Source organism: Aythya ferina (genome assembly GCF_964211825.1).
Source record: "Aythya ferina genome assembly, chromosome: 8".
Lineage (NCBI taxonomy): Eukaryota > Metazoa > Chordata > Aves > Anseriformes > Anatidae > Aythya > Aythya ferina.
In genome coordinates this window covers 29,528,404-29,550,729 of record NC_140304.1, presented here as the reverse complement: position 1 = coordinate 29,550,729, position 22,326 = coordinate 29,528,404, and the positions used below count along the sequence as shown (strand labels likewise).

General features: G+C 37.5%; 1 protein-coding gene across 2 annotated transcripts; it reads left to right on the top strand.

Moving 5' to 3' along the window:
• The first annotated feature begins 696 nt into the window (after positions 1-696).
• Positions 697-19,708, top strand: OMA1 (OMA1 zinc metallopeptidase). Of its 2 annotated transcripts, none has more exons than XM_084527458.1 (9): positions 697-855; positions 1,499-2,029; positions 2,474-2,702; positions 3,828-4,001; positions 4,097-4,204; positions 5,903-6,031; positions 9,976-10,050; positions 11,827-11,976; positions 19,392-19,708. In XM_084527458.1, the coding sequence occupies exons 2-9, from the start codon at positions 1,518-1,520 to the stop codon at positions 19,611-19,613; spliced, it is 1,599 nt and encodes a 532-aa protein (XP_084383584.1). In that variant the 5' UTR covers positions 697-855; positions 1,499-1,517; the 3' UTR covers positions 19,614-19,708. The 2 variants fall into 2 exon arrangements, with proteins under 2 accessions (XP_084383584.1, XP_084383585.1); XM_084527459.1 differs by lacking the exon at positions 697-855 and adding an exon at positions 1,079-1,098.
• Positions 19,709-22,326: the final 2,618 nt, after the last annotated feature.

Here is a 22,326-nt window from a genome sequence, read left to right as displayed (position 1 = left end):
ATTATACGTGACTGCTGAACATAAAGATCTGTGCTTCCTCCCTTCCCTGTAAGAGGACCTTTAGCAAAGCCCCAGGACACATAGAAAGCCTGGATGGCCAATCCTTAACAACCACATTCCATCTTCACCCCTTCATTTGTCAAAGAACCTGTTTTTCACATAATTTGCCAGATGTATCATTTAAGATGTGCTCCTGTCAGCTAGACAGATGGGCCAGAAGTTACAAAGTGTTTGCAACTGGACATTTCCTTGTGGTGGGTCATAGCCAGACCCCACTTCTCACTGTTGTAGAGCTCACTGCTCCCCTCCACAGGCCTGTCAGCAGCCCTCCTGTAGCAGTAAGTACTTTGACACTTCAGATTGCCAAAAACTGCAGGAGATGAGCCCAAGGCACGCCTCACGAGCTCAGAAAGCTGAAGGACAGGCTTGGGACCGCCACACTGTCAAACCCAGGGACTCAGCTGAGAGTGGATGCAGGCAGGGCCACACACACAGGCCTCAAAACAGCATGGGGGGGCACAAAGCCAGGGGAAGAAGGGCTGGTGAAGGTCTGAGGAGCACCTGAGGAGCCCCTGAGGAGCTCCCTGGGCCATGGCCGCCGCCCCACAGAGCCCCGGCCGCGCGGCGGCACCGCCACAAAATGGCGGCCGCGGGATCTTGAGGGGTGGGGGGAGGAGCGAGGGGCGCCACCGCCTGAGGGACCGGGAACGGGACGGGGACGGAAACGGGCGCGGGGCGGTGCTGGGCAGAGCCCGTCCCGTCCCGTCATGTCCTGTCCCGTCTCCTCTCCTCCTGTCTTCCTCCCGCCCCGGTCCGGCATCGGCGGCGTCTCCTCCTCCTCCGCCTGCTGGGGTGGTGAGTAGGGAGCCCGGCTGAGGAGGTGTTTCCCGCAGCGGATCCTCAGCACGTCCCCCCCCCTCCCCGAACGCCTCAGAGTGCCATGTTCCCTCTTCCCCCCGCGCCTCCTCACGTCTGCACATGTCGCGATAGTCGCGATAGGCGGGGGGGAGCCGCTCACTGAGGGGATCGGGGCTGGGGCCGGGAGCTGGGGCCTGCCCGGCCGGGAGCCGCTGAGGGGCCGCTGCGGTTGCAGGCCGGGTGAGCTCTGTGCTGAGGAGAAAAATGTTAGCGAAATGCTCAATGTGCTCAATAAATCCCGGTTTTCCTCAAGGTGTGCGAACGGCACCTGTGGCAACGAGCCCAGGGTGGAAAGGGGATTTTTTTTCCACGAGGAGCACCTGCAGTCGTTCTGGTCTCTTTGTAATTAAACAGCAAGAATAAGCAAGGATACTTTTTTGCTCTCAGTAATAAAATGTGAGGTGCTGGGCTTGTTACAGTTGAAGGCAGGGTCATATGTTAGATCTACAACAAGGTGCATTGTAACTGTGGCTCTTTTTGCCTGGGCAAAGAAACAGGAGATACCTGCTCAGAAGAAATGAAGTAACGTTTCAAGGTTTCCCTTGGGTGACTTCCTTAATACCTTTTTTCTTTGTTTCAGATTAACCAACCAAAGAGTTATGAATATCATCTGTGGTCTGAAGTTGCCGGGCAGGAGCTGTATTTTCTTTCATTTGGCTTCTTTGACCAAGCAGGGGAAGTACAATAAGTTCTACGGGCCTTACACAGGACGTTGCCAAATTCAAGTCAGTTCTATACAAGATAGATGCCGGAGGCTGGATTTGAGTGGAAATAATAGACACTGTTTTTTGACTGGAAGCCTGACTGACTACTGTAGAAACTTTCTCGGTAAAGGACAGAGGTGTCTTTTGAACGTCCCAAAAACAGCAGTATGGAAGAATGCACCTCACGGTTCAGGAAGGTTTTGCTTTCAGTCTTCTCTGTTGCAGGGGGAGAAGGTTACATCCTTCCAAATCAGTTCTGCAGGGCTACGCCCAAGTCATTTCTCTGCTCGGAACATTCAGATCGCCAGTTTTTTTCACACATCACCATCACTTCAAGCTGCACCTGTACCTCTTTTCTGGATTATTGTTAAGCCAGCTCAGAAACTATTTGCTATCATTCTTGGCAGGTAAAATTCTATCTTGCTTACTCTCAGAGTAAGACTCTGTTGTGCAAAGACGTGCATATGTTCATCACTCTTTGTAGAGAATGATACTGTATTTGTAGTCTTTTTAATATTTTTGCAAGTTTTGCAGAACTGGGTCCTAGGCTGACAGTTTGCTCAATAAGAAATTGTTTTCCATTATCAGAGGTGTTAGATATGTCTTTTCACCTTCAAAGCCTTGCCTATACAGGTAGAGAGAGGGTAGAATGCTTCAAGACACTAAGGGTGTGCCCCCTTCTCTTCCTGTGGGAGGAAAGAAAGGGAAAGGGAGAGGGTGAGTAGGAGTCAAGTAGATTATAACCTTTCTTAAAGTCTCACAAGGTGAGAATGTAGTAGTAGAGCAATGGCAGATGCTAACAACCCCCTTTTTAACTGTGTCCTAAGCTGACAGTTGTTTGTGTTTTACAGGAGCATAAGAAATTGGTGGAAGGCACTTCCTCCTAATAAACGGGAACTTTTTAAGGAAAGTGCAAGGAGAAATAAATGGAAGATACTCCTGGGTGTCAGTAGTTTAGGAGTTTTGTTTGTCGTGTTTTATTTTACTCACTTGGAGGAGACACCCATCACCGGGCGTGCCCGACTGTTGGTGTTTGGAAAAGAGCATTTTAGGCAGCTGTCACAGATGGAGTATGATATGGTAAGATTTTAAAGAAAAGTACTTCAGGCTATAGCTTAAAGTATAGCTTAAGTAAAGACTACAGCTTTGTTCTCTCACACACTTCTTGACAAGCAGATTCCCTTTTACCTCTTAACAGGAAAGAAAATTATGCAGTACTTTGTTGTACTTCGTGCTCAGAACCCTTCAGAGCATCCCCCTAAGTTTCCCCCTTGTCTTATCCCTATCCTTTTTAAGAGTTACCTTCCTATCAGCAAATCATTCAGGGATGTGTGATGGTTGAAGAACACATCACATGTACGTGGCAAACATTTCTGAAGGTGTTATCGTAATACAGTAAATACAAAAGTCTGACAGAGGCAATAAAAGTATAATAGGTACATACCTAGATCTGTCCCGCTTTCTTTGCTGGTTTGAGCATTCCATGGCACTTATTTAAGGTCCTTTTTTGTAAGCTGTCAAGTTGTAAGGTATTACTCCCCACCATTGAGAATACACTCAATTCTCCTTTTTTTTTTTTTTTTTTTTTCTTTTCTTCCATTTGATCAGTTCCTTCTCCTTTAATTGCTTTCTTTTAGATTGCCCATTGTTCTGATTTCTGTGGCTTTGAGTTCTATGACTTGCTATTCTAATGTCTCGAAATGAACTCGAAACATTCAGCCATATACAAATGTCACTGTATTCCTGAATTATAGAGAATGTGAAAGAACGTAGCAGGAGTAGTACAAGGACATATTCTGTTACATTTTTGGTATAAGTTTGTCCAACTTAGAAGGTACAAAAGAAATACAGAGATATAAAGAAATTATAAATTCAAATAGGAATTCAGAAAGATATAGAAAGCTGTGCAACATTGTGATGCCAAGCGTAACTTAGGAAAATACCAGCTATATGAGGCTGTAGGAGGCAAGTTTATACTATCTTATTTTTGATCTGTAGTTAGTTTACTTCCTTTTAAGTTGATAAATCCTTACATAGTGAGTCTGAAAGCACGAACTCTACTATATTGGGTTGGGCTATATGAAAGAAAAAATGTATTAAAAAATGAGCTTTAAAGAAGTTGTTCATAGCCTCTAAATTAGTTTACCAGGTAATCATTTACTGTGTGTTTGTTCTGCGTGGCAATCGATTAATTCTTTTTTTCAGTGGATGGAGGAATTCAAAAATAAAATGCTGCCTGAGACAGATGCGCGCTATCAGGTTGTGAAGAGCGTTGTTGGACACTTATCTGAGAGCAACAAGGATGTCCCACAGGTCTCGGCGCTCGACTGGGTTATCCACGTGGTAGATGAACCAGGAGTAAATGCTTTTGTGCTTCCAGTAAGTTGAACACAAATAGAAAAATTATTAGTAATATTGAAAGAGCATTTCATTTATTTACCTTCTACTTAATTTTCACCCCATCTTGTTCACAGAACGGTCAAGTATTTGTTTTCACTGGGTTGCTAAATGCGGTTTCTGATATCCATCAGCTGTCTTTCATTCTGGGACATGAAATAGCTCATGCTGTGCTGCAACACGCAGTAAGTATTTAAGAATTTTAGACAGCTTTCTTTAAATAATTAATTATAATCACGATCTTTTCAGTCACTGCCCACCAAAATTTCACTGTGACTCTTTCTAATTAACGAAAATTTGACTTTGAAATGAGAGTATTCTGCTACAGTTCATTCTTCTATTCTTATAACTTAACTTCTAAGTTATAAGTTAAATTATAAGAAATAAGTTATTACTACATGAATAATAGAACTCCATATAAGAACTGCCAGAAGTCTCCTTTAGTAGTCAGTGTTAGTACAGTGTCTGCCAGTGTTTTTTTTTTTTATTTTTTATAAGTGCACGGGTGGATTATGGCTCATTATTAACAGTCATTTAGAACTTGGTCTGTAGATGTCTCTCCTCCTATAGTGTAGACTTAAAGAACTGGAGGCACTCGGCAACTCAGTTTGTTACTCCTAGATTTGTTATATCTACATAAGTAGATATACTTCAATACCTTCTTCTGAAATGCATGGTGTTTTTATTTTAGTGGCACAGTTTTGGAATGCACAACTCCAGAATGCCTGGAGCTTGATTCTGCATTTAGAGATGATTACCTTCACAAACTTATTTTTTTTTTTATGTCCTTCATGTGTTGAAATTGGTAGTTCTTTGCCATTTAAGCACTGAAGAATGGATGTAATCATTCTGTTGTGCTTTGAAGGTACAACTATGAAAAAGAGTATGGTATAGAAATAGGGTTCATACTGTTCTGGATTGAGGTGATTTGCTTGAAAGTGCTGCTTTGCATACAAAATGTCTTCTCTCTGTACATGTAGTTTAAAAATAAAATGCATCCATTACCTATCCACCAGTCGAGAAGACATAACAAGGACCTTTTAAGCATAAACATCCTGATGAAATTACAAAATAATCTGGAAACAGGTAAATATGTTTTGAAGACAGTGAAAATCCAGAACAGTTTTACTGCAATTTGTAGGATTTTGGATGAGCAACAATGTTCACATCGTAGTTGCTTGTGGTTCAGTTAAGCCAAATTAGACTTGCTGAATTTATTACAAATGTTTTTCAGAATAAAAACAGCGTACCTTGTTTGTATGGAATCTGCCACCCACCTGGCATAGAGAGAAAAGTATGGCATGATCTGACTCCTCAGTGCTCAGATCAATTTGTTCTGCGTCAGATAGAAGTCTGAAAAACAGAATTATTTCAATTTTATTCTTCAGGATTTTTTAGTTTCTGAAATTAAAAGAACACAATAGACAAAAAAAAAAAGTAGAGCAGCTTACTTTCCCCTTGTTCCATTAGTGTTTCTGTCTAACTGACGTCTGTCTTCTCTCAAGTTAATGTAAACAACAGTCTTCTAGGTCTTTATGGGCTTTTTCTTCCAACTGTTTCATGGCCTTCTTACTAAAGAACTCTATCTGCATACTGCCATCAGCTTTGAATCTTTCCAATTGGGAGACAGGCAAAATATGTTTGTTCCAGCTGTATTTAGGTAGTTGGTGTGGATTCTATACTGAAAGAACCTTGTATCCAGCTGGTTTGGGTTTTTTGTGTTGTTTTTTCCTGTTTTGTTTTGGTTCAAGCAAAGGAGCTGGTTCCTGTGGCTGCATAGAATTAAAAATTAGTGATTTTATAGTGTTTTGAAAGTATATTGTGTTCTTCAAAAGCAAAAAACAGGCAGTAATGAATGAAAACTGAACCATTTTTGTTACCAGGCAGAGAAAGCCAGTCTGGTTCACTTCTTGGATTTCCTATCACTCATCTTTCTCACTATGATTTGGGCCATCTGTCCTCGTGATAGTTTGGCGGTTGTTGGCCAGTGGATTCAGAGTAAGTTGCAGGAGGTAAGGCTGACTATGGAATACTTCACACAACTTATTTGAATACATCTGTTTCTGACATTCATTGCAAACGTGTTGAAATATTTCTTATAATCCTTCTAGAGTTCATGGAAAAACATTTATAGTCTTGGGGAGATAGTACCACTGAACAGTATGTTTGGGGAAAAAAGCAGAGGAGAGATTATAAGCAAAAATAAATATATCAGTATGTTTTTGAAGGAAATATGTTTTTATAAATATACATCTGCTTTAGTTGATATATATTCTCATTTGTCATCTTGAAAAACTTTAGATCTTAAATAATGATTGGATTTAGTTGGATGGGCCCTTAGTACTTGCTTGCCAATTAAGTTAAATGATTGCCTGTTTGAAATGTATCTCACGTTTTAAAGTTTTAAAATGCCATGTTTTTATCTTGAGTAGTTGCTAAAATGTTTCTAAACAAACTAAAATATATGGAAAGAGTATCTTTAAATACATTTTTGTGGATTTCAAGATAAGGAAGTTGTGAGTCTAAATGTTCTTTTAAAGTAGAAACTCTACTATAATAAAACTTACTGAAATAATCTTTACAGACAGCGTACTTCCCATAAAGTAAAATTCAGTGGTTATTGTGGTGCTGTTTTTTTCCCTGCTGTCTAGTTTACTGCCTGCTTCTGGACACTTATCCATTTTTTTCTCTCTCTCTTTTTTTTTTTTTTTTTGAAATTTTCATTAAATCATAAAACTTGAATCTGGAATGCAGCTCTTTGGTTTCTTTGACTTCCCTTGATGATATATCTGATATTTCACCTGGTTCTTCAGAAATTTAAATATAACCAATCTGTTTTGGTAGTTATGCTAATGGGTAGATGCGTGGATTGTGAGCATAAATTACCTCTAATGAGCTTGGATATTTCTACCAGCAGCTAAGAAACCAATACATTGCTGAATGCTAGTCAGCATTTTGAAGAGCTGAATTCGGGAAAAAGCAAAGTGTGAATCAGTCCTGACACTGCTCATAATTTAGACAGCAAGATTTAGTTCCCTGTCAGCATCTTTTCTCCTAGGCTACTGCAGCTGATGTTCTGGCATTGTAGGCTGGAGTTGGGCTTTGGATTGCAAATGGAATCTGGCTTTAAGCTCCTACTACTTGGTCTACAGGAAAGATCTATCGTTTCTGAGATGCTGTATGTAATGTCTTGGTTTAAAACAGTGGTTAGACTTACCTTAAATAAAACTAAATGTATCCATATATAATGCTGAACAAATAAGTAATTAATATCATCAAAAATGTATTCCATATACAAAAGATGCTGAATAGGAATTTTTATTTGCTACTCACCTGTGAGTGCAACGTCTGTTTGCTTCCTCCATTCCACATTTTTCTATTGTACTTACATGGAAAAAAATCTTTCTACTCATTTTGTCAGGATGCTTCATTTTCTTTTTCCATAGCCATGTTTTACTCTTTAATTTTTTAAAATCCCAGTTTGCCATTATTATCATGGCAATGTCTGGCTATGAAGTGGTTGCTTAGGCCACATTGCAGTACTCACTTCTATTTCAGTGTTTGTTCTTCTTTTATGACCTCAGGTGCTTTACTTTTTCCTTTACTGACCATGGGTTGCTTTCTGTTGTTGACTGTAAGTAATTTCTAGTGACTCTTCGTAGGATTTTTCACATGTTAGTTTCAGCCCTGCCTTTTTCTCCAGTGCTAGCGATTTCACTTGCCTTGAGTTTTCTCATAGGATCCATTTGTTGTTGTTCTTTAGTCATGTATTTCTGAACTGAAACATGTTGCCTTTGCTGTTAGAGCAGAAATTATTTTATATGGGAACATAAGCCTGGGAATGCTACGCACTCAATGAGAATTGTTGTGTGGTATCGCATCAGAGTCTGTTTAGGTTACTGCTTGTCTCTGACTTGCTAGTAGCTGATGCACAGAGGAAAAGTAAAGCAAACAGCAGCAGATAGAGGGTGATGTTTTCCTTTGATGCATCCTTGCTTCTGTAGCATAGGCTGGTCCTGAACTAGGGATTGCATTAACAATACAAATAGTTGTATTTATTTTTCAGAATACAACCACATTTTGGGTACAGTTTTGGGATAGAGGTAATAATAGATTAGGATAGAGGTAGTATTACCCTGCTGCTTAACTGTAAGCACAAAGCTATGGAAGAGGTAGGAGTTTCAAAGCTAATGTTGTGGCCATCTTCTTGCTGTCCCAAATCTCTGTCGAGATGGTCTATTAAAATTACACATGCATTCACACCAGCAGTTTCCTAGCTCTTAAATTTACCTTCTTACTTGAAAGTGCTGTAAAGCTTCCAGAAAGTGGCTGTAATTGAATAAGTATAAAACAACCTGCTTGTGTAAACATCTGTTTCAGTTAATGCTTTGTGTTGTCCTCTCACCCATTACCAGTTTCTATTCCTCATTGGAAAGTGCTTAATAATTAAAACAGCAACAACAACTACATCCAGCTAACTGAGAAATGGTGCCTCAGGAATGTGTGACAGACCAGCTGGGGGTGTCTTTGCCTCCAGTATACTTGGAGCACTTTTCGGGGCAATTAAAAACGCATATTGCGCTTCAAACAATGACTTTATCTTCAGAGGATTTTAGAAATACGTTTGTAATTGCAATGTGCAAGATCTGTACAGAAGTGAAGAGCTTCACTGCTTACTTTTCAGTTGTTGTTCTTTCAATGCTTACTGTCTTCAGTGCTTACTTTTTTGATATTTTATGTCCATGTATTTGGCTTGGATAAAACTGCAGAGGGCAAGCTCTGATTGGTTCTAAGTTTATTTTTCACCTAGTAAATAATAATAATAAAAAAAAAAGCACACTCACTACTTTAGAAAGAAACAAAAAGTTACTGATACCTTTATGTACTCAAAGTGTTGGACCGTTTCTTTGGTGCTCTTCATTTCTAACTGTTTTTTACTTCTTTTTGTCCGGAACACATAAGGAAGATCTGCTTCTTTGACCAAATAAAGAGCTGATGAAACCTTTTTCTTCTTCACTAACCTTGCACATCCCCATTCTTCTGTTTGTATTTCCTAATCTATGCTGAGATCAGGATGCTTTGACACGTTGCTTATCTTGGCAGGAGCAGGCTGTTCTAACAAGTCTTGATTTGCCTTTACTCTAACCTGATATAGTAGGGCAAGGCTGCCCAACTGTACGTGAATTATATGTGCCAGAACATCCTGGGTTGTATGAATAAATAACAGTTCGACAAAGCTACCGCTGTCTCTTAATGCCTGTTAATAAATTGTCAGAACATAGACAAAAGGGAGAGTATTTGGTCATATTTATGTCTTCCAGTCTGATTTCTCAAGGGCAATCTGCACCTTGTGGTGAGGGATAATAATCATGGCAAATAAGGGATTTTTTTTCCATTAAAATGTTTATGGTGGCATTCCGTACTGTGGGCTGCTTACCATACAAAGTAGATTGTGCTGGGTTTAAAGAAGGTAATCATATAAGCCACTGGACTTTTCTTTCTTTCTTTCTTTTTTTTTTTTTTTTTTTTTTTTTACATACTGTTGCTACAGCTAAAATCTTAATGCTAATAGAATCAAAATGAGAAAATTCCATTTTGTTCATAACCAGCTTGTTTCTTCTGACTCTGAATCTTCCGTACAACCCTGACCAGTAATATATTTCTGCTTATAATGTTTTAAATCAATTAATTTAAAGTTGATGTTGACCCTTTGGCCACTGCAAAACGTGATGATGCTGGCTGATTAGAGGGGCCATGAAAATATGTATAATTTGAATGAATTTCAACTGAATACGGGATCCATGAATTATATATAATGTAATTAAAGATTATATTAAGACAAATTAATACTGATTGCGTGCAATGTAAACATGATATATAAAAGCCATTTGTTCTGAGGAGGCTAGAAAAATGCTTTATTTAAAGCATGGAGTAGAGCTCTGTGCTTTTTTTGCAGTTTATGTTTGATAGACCGTACAGCAGAACGTTGGAGGCTGAAGCTGACAAAGTGGGACTTCAGTTTGCAGCAAAGGTAACTACAGCTGGTTTGTTTTATTAGCAACCAGACAGACACTTTTCACTTTCCATTGTAACCAGAGGGAGTTTCATGCTTCATGCAGAAGTAAATTGTGGTTGCTTTTTTCCTTTTTTAAGAAATGCAGATTAATGAAGTAGTGGGTAAAAAAAACAACCAAACAAAAAACTGTTTATGAGGAAATCCAAAGTCCTTCTAGGTAAATTCTATGTAACAAATTGGAATTTGTAAAATTGTGTGTTATCAATGACACAGTATACTTCTTATATAATTTATTATTACTAGAATAAAAAGCTATGTCTTTACAAAGAGAAGGAAGCCAAATAGTGATCTTTCATATGTAGAATGTATTAAATTGTATCTTGAGATATAAATTGTACTATGAATTTCTATCTTTCACTTAGCTTCCACTATTGCAAGAATTTTTGAGGAATGTTTTACTATGTTTTCATGCATTTGAAATAATCTTATATATAGCGTTCATTTTCATAACAATACAGTAAAAATTAAGAACTCTGATTTTATGATTGTATTTTATGTGATTTCTTATAATTATGAAGTATATCAACACTTCTGGTATTTAAAATTTATTTTAAGTATAGTTGTGAAAGTAAGCTATCTTTGCTAAAGTAAGACAAAAATTTGGTGAGAAACTACTCAAAGCTTTTTCCATAATTCATTTTAGAGTCACCTTTTTTTTTTTTTTTGTTCCTGCGAGTTTTCATTCTAAATTCATCAAAATTAAATAGCAATCAGTTCTAGCTAGGTGCAATAGAAATAAATAATTCTTAAGTGTTAGATATGTATGAGAGCAGCACCATCTAGCGTTAATATTTCATAAGGAGAATTTCCGTTTTCTTATTACCTATTAATATTTCTTCAATGCAGACTTTTTAAAATGAACTTTAGTTCTGGGACTGAAACTGCATTTATAGTTTAAAGTCATCTAGAGGACTAATGCAATCCATGGAAAAACATAATTGCTGTGTGGGTAACTCAGTGCTTTGTAATAGCAATGAAGTTGTAGGGGCGTATCAGAGAGAAACAAGCAAAGTGCCTTCTCAGCATTTCTCTGCTTGTGCAGATATAATTTTGTAATAATAACTTCAAGAAATAAAATTTGAAGGACAAAGCACCACTAATACAGTTCTGGGGAGGGGAGTCTTCCCTTATGAGCGCTCATCTTTTTCTCTTAAAGAAATGAAAACCAATGTAAGAAATCTTGTTCTTTTTTCCTTCTACTTAAAGTATAAAGGAGATTGTGGGTGATACACAAGTGCCATTCTTAATGTTCCACAGCTTTCTATAGTTAAATTGGTACTTCTACAGAGAGAGAGAGGAGAGTCATAGTTCTCTGCAATAATTACTTTTACCTGTTGTGGATTACAAAAAAAAAATCACCCTTTTAAAAGGCAATGTAATCACATGCAGAGAAGCCTTTGCAGCTTGTTTTCAGATATGTTTAAGTGTGAATTATTATCACTTCTTATTTTTGACTCTTACCTTTAAATTTACTTAAATCTGTGGAGATGATTAACTTGTCCTTATGCTATATTGTGTCTAGCAAATATAACATGGAACAAACAGCTGAGTGTTTTTTTTTTTTTTTTTTATTTAAAAGAACAAGCACATGGCAGAAATTGTGAATCCTATTATTCCTTCTCCAGAATTACCTAATTCAGGTGTAGTTTTTTTGTTAAAGATCAGTGGAATTAGAATGTGTATCATATTACCTTAAAAGCAGTGGTGAATACAATTCTTTTCTGCTTTCAGGCTTGTGTGGATGTAAGAGCAAGCAGTGTATTTTGGCAGCAAATGGAATTAGCAGAAGCCATTCAAGGGCAGCCCAAGTTACCAGAGTGGCTCTCCACGCACCCTTCACATGAGAACAGAGCTGAGCACTTGGACCGCCTTATTCCAGAGGTGAGCAGTTGAAGGAATTGTAGCTTTTTCTCTGAGCCTGAATTAGTTTGGCATTAATCCATGAGCAGCTGTCATTGCATCACGCTTACCTTTCCCTTTACCCATACAGAAATTTTCTGTCATAAGACTCTCAGCCTTCCTGATAATTCTATCAAAAAGGAAACATTAGGCTAGCACAGGTAAAATGCAGTTAATTCCAGTGGCTTGTTTCCTGTTTTCCAATCAGATAGTAATACTTATGCTTTTTAAAGGCATTTCAAGTATAGATGTGAATGAATGAGACCTGTGTCACTATCTTGTCCCTTTTATGCCGTTCTGGAAGCCAGATTTTAAGTTGCATCCTTAAACAGTCTCTAAATTGTCTTCCCTTTCATTGCTTTAGTAACTAGCCCAAGACTGTCAACTAGAGAATGCTCCCTACTATCCCGTCTCTCCCACTGCTGTGGAATTGAACACACCTTGTGTAACGATGCCTCAGAAGAATGTCAGATCCCCAGTAGATTTCTGAATAGCCCTAGTTACGATAGCTCTCTGTAGATTTTGCAGCCTGCTTTTTTCTTCAAATCTCTCTATTTGTTCCATCACATTAGGGAGAACACTTTACCCCACTCTAAGGAAATTGAGATAATTCATGTGATTGCCCATCTATCTGCAGTCTGTTCTGTTATTTCTTTTGGATTGCCCCTCAGAAGAATGCCATATAGATAGCTACCTGGGGATTCTCTTAATTGGGTGTATTATTTACTGGTGGATTAAGCAAAAATTTCTGCTCTTAGCCAAGTGCTAGTTCTCTTATTTGAGAACCGTTCCAAGTTTAGTAGTCTTAGTTTACTGTTTCTTTAAGCAGATTTTTTTTCTTTACTACGTTAAAATAACGTGATTTTTTTGGCTACTTGTTTATTAGATTTCTTTTTAAGTTGCTGTTTATTAGAGCACTTCACAACAGCATAGTTTTGCAAGCAAGGTAAAGCAAATTTCCTTTCTTATAACAAACTGGCAATTTCTTCTTCCTGTTTTTTTTTTTCCCCGTTACATTCCCAGTCACTTACCATCTTTCTCAGTTCTAAGCTGCAAAGACAGTTGAAGATTTATTGGCAGAGAGAGTGCTAAAATGTTGAGGTGTTTACTGATTTTAAAGGAGGAAAAGAGGAGGATTTTCATGAATCCTTTGAGAATGAATGCAGTAAATATTCTAAGTGAGAGCATAAATCAAAACAGAGATAAGGGGTAGGAGGTTGGAGAATGGCTAGACTGAATATTTTAAATTAATACACACAAATTCTGTACTTTGCAAAAACAGGCTGTGAGGATATTCTGATGAGTAATATTTTCAGAGCAGCTGAATAGAAAATGATACACATTTCTGGAGCCTTTGTTTTAGATAGATTGAACAAAGTGTTTAGAATCCTTTCTTTTTGATACAATTATTGACTGGCTTATAACATAGAAATAAATACCTTCTTGGTTTTTACTCCAAGATTGAGCAAATAAGTTAAATAAATTAGCAACTGTATAGTTGTAGCAGACATAGTATTATTTTTGTCTTATCTCTTGCGGTTTAGCAGGTGGAGTAACCTTTAATCTTTTTATCACTGCTCTCGCTTACAAGAGCTGTGGAGGCTAGGAAACTTTCTTCCAAAGTATGATAGAGACTGAGATGTTTTCATTTGTCTTTTACCTTGCAAATGTTTTGGAGTAGGTTTGGAAAGCAGAGGCTGAAGGCTTCTTTTTAACAAAGATTAACAGATAAGTGAGGCTGATACTGGAAAAAATTTAATAAAAATGAAAGAAGTTATGTAGAAGTGTTGTTGGAGGCTTCTTGTCTGAAGTGTTTACTCTCCTTTGACTGAGAGTTGCCTCCTTGAATCTGAATTTCAGGCGTTTGAAGGGAATCCCAGGGCTTTGCTGTTCAATGTCAGCAACTTTTTATGTCACCACTCACATACTTAAAGCATTTTAGAACCGTATGTTTACCATATATTAATGGCCATTAGATGTTCAGAGCCCAAGAGAAGCTAGATAGCTAAAAGAGCCTTTTTATCTCTCTATGAAGAAACTACTACTTAGATTCAGCATCAGATCCATCATAAGGAACAAAGGCTGGAATCCTAAAGAAAAAAAATCTGCTGGCTTTTGCATTTGTACTTGATTTTGAAATTGCCCTTTCTCTAAATAGACCAGTTTGTATTAAAGATACAGATATAAACGTTGTGTTTCATATACTGGTGGTTTTGAAGCTGTGATGTTTTTTAGGACAAGATAATACCTATTATTAGTCCAGCTAGCATAGCTAGGAAAAATGTGACAAGTTTTTGGTCTTCTCAGGATGTGAAGATGTTTCTTTACAGACTTCTGATCAAGCTCACAATAAACTCTGATGATATAAAATGAAAAATTTTTGTTCAGGTAATGAAATAGCTTGTCTCAATGAGGCAACTTAACAGTCTCAGGAAATGTAAATTAAAGCAGCAATATCACAAGGATTCTCTTTTCACATAATTAAAAGACAGGGAGCAATCAAATGAGTTTTAAAGATCTTGCATCTGCATTTCTGAACAAGTTGCAAGCTACAGCTAAACTGAGGAATTAATAAATAGAGAACTATATAACAGTTGCAAAGTAGTGCACTCCTGGAAAGGAAATAGAGAAAATGAAAAAGATTTGTCATGTTTTTAAAGGATTTCCCCCTCTGCCTGGAACAATTTGGATTGTACATGAGGAGAACAGAATATGCCAGCCAAATGATAACCCTGTTAAATGGGAGACTGTAATTTCCTAGAATTCCTACATGGAAGGTGCTGAAATACTCAAAGGCCCTACACATTTTGTTTTTTTCAGAAAAAGAAATCTTAAAATGATTTTGTAGTACAGTAGCTTATCATTGTTGTGGAGAGGAAAACCATGGAATTATAGAGCCAGAGAGCAGCTGAAGGATCTGCTGGTTCATCTCTGAACCTTTTCGTTTAATGTTCTCTGACTCACTACAGCTTGTCTACCTTTTTCCTTGTAAGTTTTCCAAACTGAACACTGTACATCAGCTTGAAACCTCAGCAAGACTGAATAAAGCAGAAGGTTATCTACTGAGCCTTTGCCTGTGACACAAAAATTCATCTTGACATGACATTTGCTTTTTTGGCATCATGTTGTTCACTCAGATCCCATTTTTGATTTACTCTAACACCTGCTTCCAACACTTCCTTGTGGAAATACCATACTGAAATCATTTCCAGAGTCAGTTACTAAGTCGGGACATGTCATTTCTATTGCATCTATTTTGCCTGCTAGGCTAATTAACTGTCAAAAAAAAAAATTAAAAAAAGTAAATCAATGTATTTTGGCAAGATTTGTACTTGTCAAGTCCATGTTGGCTGTTTATCGTTTTTTGTATTGCTTGGGTAGTTATTTGCTTTATTCCTCTTTCAGGTGTCTGTTGGGGTATTGGAGATACGTTTATTTTGCTTCCTTTTTTTTTTTTTTTTCCTCTTGCTTTTCAAAAAGGGGATGATATATTTGCCCTTTGCTAATGATGTGAAGATTACCTGAGATAGTTCTAGTACTAGAGCATATTAGTACAAGTCCTATCAGTGTAAGTATTTGTAGGAAAATAACAAAAAAATACTGACCTATGTTTCTATCTTCTCCATAAATTTAAATATTTTGTCACAATTTTCCTTTTCTGTGCCCACAGAATCACTGAAAGATGTGACGTGTTAGCGTTATATATCAGTTGCTTTTTTTCTCTATCAAGTAACAAATCCATCCACTCCTAATCATCTTTGTACTGCTACTTCATTTGCAGAACCCGTTGTTGCCTTCTATGCCTGCTAATTGTAATTCAGTTTGCAGCTCAGCTTTCCTGATTTATTTATTTATTTTGCTGCATGCTTGTGCTATTCTGTAGTTTTTGTCAGAGTTGCAAGGCCAGACCAGAATTCAGCTCTGCTGAGGTAATTACAGTTTATACAAAGAGAATTTTAACCCTTGGCCTTGTTTGTGGACTTAAGAGGGTGACTTTTATCCTGAGAGGTAGGATTGGCTCCAAAAGATATAAGGGGTTGAGATGCAGTTAGCCTGCTTACCTGTGACAGTGGTGAAAGATGAGCACTGAGAGAGAAAAAATACTTTTTTTTCTCCTTCATTTGTCTTGCTGTTAGCTTTTATTTGAAAGCATCAGGGTGAGGCAGGCCTCCCTAGTTCTTACGCCTTCCTCCCCCTCAGTACGTTGCAGGAGATGACTGCAATTATATTGATAAGAAAAACAGCTTCACCTTTGCTACTTACAAGCAGTAATTTTGATATTTTATTTGATGTCTTCTGAGCCAGTAAGCATTTAGGTGGTCTGTATTCTGAACAGCAATATTTCTTAAAGTTAATCTGAAAAGAATAGCATTATAGCTCTTAATTTCCAGGTGCCTGTGTGTACTCACTCCAGCTAGTTAACCTTGTCTCGGTTCTGTCCGTTGTCTTTATTTAGAACATTCTTCAGTATACAGATGATGAAACATTTTCTTATTGAAATTGATATGCATTTGCTTCATTAAGAATGCTTTTACTTGTCCTTTTACCCAAACTGACAGAAATCAATTTACTTGAGCAATATTAAATTATCAGATTTGAAGTTGCTGGTGGTTTTGAAAGTACAGTGTGGCTGACCATGGTTGGCTGTTTTATCTCTCAGGAAAAATATACTATAAGCTCTTCAGCCAGTTATTGGCACAGTAATGATGCTACAGCATTGGTAGCACAAAAGAGAAGTGCAGTAGTCAACAGAGACAGGGAAAGAACACCTGAATAAGGTTGAATATTTCACAGCTGGCACAAACATACGTATATGCAAAGCCTACCTCTATTAAGAATGTTTAGTCTTAGATGTATTTAACAGTGAGACTATACATCAACACAGCTTTGCATTCTCATAACTGCAGTCTCTTTAATGGCATGTGGGTTGATGGTGTTGAATAGATGCTTCCTTCTCTCTTTAACAGCTTTATGTGTAGCAAGAAAACAAAGACACCCACAGGGTGAAAGTGTTAACTCTGAAGTATTGTTTTGGACCTTTGCTGTTGTGACTTCAGTATTTTAGATAAGTGAAACCATGGAAATAAGCCAGGCGCCATATAGCAAGCCCCCCCGTGAGATTTAAAATTGCTAAATTAGTTTAAAAGAGGATTATGTTGCCCTTTCCAGGATACAGTCTAAATCTTTGTATTTCCATTGCCTTGAATAATGCTGCCTGACGCTAATGTAGTCTTGCAGCAGTTTGTTCCGTAAGAGAACAAGAGAAAACTCTTGGTTTGTCAAAAACATCACTTTGGAATTTAATTGGTCACTGAGGCAGAAGAGTGTTCAGTGGTATGGTTATACTTGATGACTACATGGACTATCACCTTGTAGAAAAACAAATACTGAGAGCTTTATTCATGTTCTTTAAAAGTTTGACAAGAGGAATATTTGCGTGCCTAATCCAGACTTGCATATGCAGTAACTTAAATGTTGCACTTTAACAAGAAACAGCTGGGGAAACTCTTCCTACATTCCTAGAATGCATTTTTTTTATTTTTCCAAAACCAGTTGTTGCCTTTAAATTCTCTCTGTTTATAGCTATTTACATGAAACTCTTATTAGTTCACTGTACTAAAATTTGAGAGAAATATTTTGGTACCTCGTCCTACAAAGAAATTATTTAAGAAGCTCAGCTTTTCTATTTTACAATCTCCTGTAGTAAGCTGTTCCCAGTGTCTCCTGTGAAAGAGTACCAAATTGTTTCAGAATGATGGGTAAATACTTATACACAGGTGTACTGGAATATTTGATTTGGTATTTCAACCGAATCAAGTGCATATAAAGCAGACTAAAATTTCCCACTCTGTTTTTCAGTGCATCTGTGGAACTGCTGTAAAAACCTCTTACTTTCTTCCTCCTCTGTAATCCATGCAGAATGAATGAACGGACACACTTTCTCATAGCTGTCCCTAGAACTGGCAGGAGGCACCTAGCCACAACTCAGGACAGACGTGGTCATCACTTTTCTAGAATATATGGTTATAAAGAAAATGGAATGAACTCTACACGTGAACTTCTTTTCCCATGAAAATATTAAAAATAAAGCTGGATGTTACTATGTCACTAGATTGAGGCTAAGATACAGTGAACCTTGCATAAAAGCGACTATCACTGTGGCCATTGATGAGTGCTAAATATCAAGCTAATTTTTGACTTGTTATTTTATTTGAAAATCTTGAAAAAATAGCACTCATTGGAAATGTAGAACCCTCTAAAATTCGACATCAAATTTTCTGTGTAATAGAAGCTTGCTTTACATGGTAAGGCTGTATGAGTGTTCTAGGAGAATCCACAGATACTGGTAGGCCAGTGTAAAACCAGTTGGAAAGTACTGCATCAAACTGGTTTGTGTGCTACCCATTGCCATCTTTAACATAAACTGCCTGTTTGAATGGACTAGGTAAAGTACGTTTGGCTTCATAAAAATGAACACAAGTTAAGCATCCTTTAGAACAGCTGACTTTATCCTGTTTTATACCAATGCTCCACAATGCCTTTGAGAAGATTCATCCAGTGCCATTACCTCCAAGGCAGAATGATCCATTGGCCAGAACACAAAGCTGGAGGAAATGTGTCTGTACTAATGGATTTTGCTTCTCTATGAAATCCTTTGACTCCTTTGTGCCTCTGCTTTCTAATCTGTAAAATGGAAGCTCTGACACTTCTGTTATTTTGTAAGCAGGATTAATTAAAGTTTGTCTCCTAGTGCCAATCTATTAATCCAGATAGATTCTTGCATTCTAAAGACATCTGTTTTCTGAGAACACTTGGAAGCTGTGTATTCAAATGTTTCTTGAAGATGAGATCACTTGTGTAACTGGACCTTAACTATACCGATAAACCATCTGGATTTCTCTGCCAAACAGTTAAATGTCTGTTACATTACTGAAGATTTTTCCCTCCTTTTTTTTCCCAGCCAGATGCCTGTATATATAATTACTTCAATAATGAAACATAGCTGATGAAGTATGCAGTCATTTTAATTTACATATGAATGTAAATTAGAAGGTAAAAGTTACTGATGTGCACAAATAGCACATGAAATAGTTTGAGAACTTCATACTTATTTAAGAGGTACCTTTTAGATTATCCATTCTTTGGGAGACTGCCTGCAAGATAACATTTTTCATTCTTCATTTTCTTTCCATTGTTTTACCATATTAAAAGATGTGTTTCTTCTCAGGAAATCTTGGTTTCTGTTGAAAAGATTTTCAGTAACAATCCTGACTCAATTTTATACTCATTAAGCTTTATATGCAAATGCAGACCTTACTGGAAAGCCAAATCACTGTCTGAAACCTTTTTTTAATCTTGTTTAAATGAGCTTGATTTGTTTTCCTATGTATTCACAGGCTCTTAAAATAAGAGAGCGCTGCAATTGTCCATCTCTTTCTGGACCTGATCCTCGCCTTATTTTCAAACTTAACATGCAACATCTCCTGGAATCGTCTAAAGTTCAAGAAACTCAAAATTCTACAGAGCAACCTCTCTCAAAACCAAAACTGGATTTTCCTCACACTCAAAAAGTGGAAGACATGCCAGTAACTTTTGCAGTCAAACCTACAAACCAATGACGATAATTATTCCATTTTATGAAACTCGTGGTCTCTGAGGGTCTGTCTTTTAGGGCACATTTGTCTTTGAAACATAAAGAAGATCTAGCCGCCTATTCTGTGTTTCTTTTATGTGATCTCTCACTCAAAGCAATAAGGAATTGTGCCCACACAAGAAGATCATCTTGTTGGAGCGGAAAGTTTCTTATTCATCAAGGGTTACTAAAATAAATGACTTCTCAGGGGAAAGATAATCTCGTACAATCCAGTCACACAGTGTAATTTTCAGCTTTATCAGGCTCACCTTGATCAGAGGACAGATGAGCCAGAAGCGTCCCTAAAGCAGAGGAAAAAGTACAATTTTCATCACTTAACTTGTCTGGTTTATCTTGCTGTAATTTGGGTTAGATCTGTTCAGCTTCATTTGAGAAATAATGATGAGAGCTTACCGCCTGTTCCACATATAGAATGTTTAAAAATATTAAGCTGAGATGCAGTAATAGCCCATGGGCTAGATACACCCCCACTTAATTAGGTGGATTTACTGCTGGGATTTTTCTCCTTTCTAAGGCATTTGAGGGTATGGATTAATTCAACATTTTTCTTCAAAGCAACCTGAAAGGGTTGCACAAAGTTCAATTAAAAAAAAAATAAGTTAAATTATTTTCAAGGAAGGCTTTCTTCTAAAAAACATTTTATAAGAACCACAATTTTTAGCCCTAGAATGCTTTACAAGGATAAGTGCGTTTTAAATTATGAGGGTGCCTTATCAGAGGCCAGTATTACTTTAGAGATACTTGATCTGGATAGATCAGTCTGGATAGAAGTGATTGCTGATGTGGAAGTATATTGGGTGGTAGACAAATACAATTTCTTGACTGCACAGCTTTAGCAGTTGTACCTTATCCAAGAGGGCGACTACTCTGCAGGAAACCACCATCTGATGCTGTGTGTGTAAGGAAAAAAAAAAAAAGCACAAAACAAAACTCACAACCAAAAAACAACTACACAAGAAGAAGAAAACCCTGCAGTCTCTCCCGAAGCCACACCTTTCTTGCTGTGGAGACCAATACGCACAAGATAGGTAAAGCTCTGCCTTCTGTGATGGAGTACCTCGTATAGCCAGCATGTTAATTTTTATTTGCAACTGTCTGAGTTATCGTTGCTTTGCACCTGATGAAACTACTGAATGTTATCTTACAGAAAGACATAGAAAGAGGCAGAAAGATTGAAAACAAAAAAGGGAAATCCCTTTCTTTTCTCTGTTCAGATGTATCTGCTGTTCTGCTGTTGTTTCTCCTTTTGTATTGAAACAAAATTTTGTTTCACATGTGGTGGGGTTTTACGTGGAGGGGACATTCAAAACATTTTACAGTGTGTTGTATTTTGAAACATTCTTTTTTATTCGTGGTGGAGGACAGATTATCATATTTATTCAATTTAATCAGAATGCAAGTTTTTCAAGAAGGAAAAAACAACCTATTCATCGCTGTCTGTGAACGTAGTTGGATAAAAAGGTTGTGAAACAAGTAATTTCTTTACTGACTTCAGCCAATGAATTGGGGGTCCTTAGAGAAATGCCAGCAACTACCTAACTTACTTCTGTTCAGAGGTAAGTCGATGTGTCTGTAACGTTGAACACTGATGATTCTAGGCCTGATTATATAGGTCTAGATTGGCAGCATATTGCTTACAAGCTGTTTTTAAATCTTTGCCCAGTCCTACTGGCAAGATGCAGAAGGTCCAGCCTGGCCATTATTCATCCATCCATTTTTATTCTTAGTGACAGGAGTTTTTGTACCAGACATTCAGTGATGTGTTAAAGCACTTGGACATTGTCACCTGAAGGTAAACAGCAAAATACACCACTTAGATTTCCCTGTGGACCTTATAGTTTATCCAGCAACACCACGACCCCAGTGCTGCTGCCTCTTTCTCGCTCCAGTGTCAAAGCTTGTTTCGTTACCCAGGGCTCCTGCATGACATGCGACTTGATGTTTGTGTCTGTTAGGACTAAGGAGAACAGAGAAGAGTTTTTATAGCATCCAGGATGAAGTGTGACAATACACAAGTTTCTTATTTCTACTGCCTGTTCTAAGTGGATTAAGTATTGCACTGGAATGTCGGAGATGCAATTGTAAAGCTCACCAAGGGAGATTTTTTTTTCTTTAATTTGTATGTAAATAGTCTGTAGCCATGATAGTGGTGATGAGAAAGGCAAGGTTTTGAGGGAGAAGTATTGGCTTATATTAGACCGACAAAGGGCTGTTGTGCTTTTCCCAACAATACTGATGTAATGAAAGGTATCTTCTGTCTAGCTGAACATACACAGGTGCACATACAACACAGAATTAGCCCTCTACATTAAAGCACTAGAGTTTTTAATGTTCAAAATGGGATGCTGAAAATTTCATTTCTTACTTTACATATTGAATTATTCCTAACATTTTTCTCAAGTGCTTTAGGAGGGGTTTCTTCTTTCTTCTTCTTTTGACTGCCCAGTACAAGAACGCCTTGTGCTCATCTGCATCTCAGTAGGTACATTTTTCTTAAACTCTTACTTAACTATACATTGCATCTGCATATGTTATTTATTTTCTTTTTTCTTTCTTGAACAGATAAAAATTAACAAGTACAAATGGTGCTTTCCACTGGTTTGAGAAGCCATGGTGAAAATTGCACTTTTAAAATTGGAGAGCATATAATGATTTTAAATTATAATGAAAGTAATTAA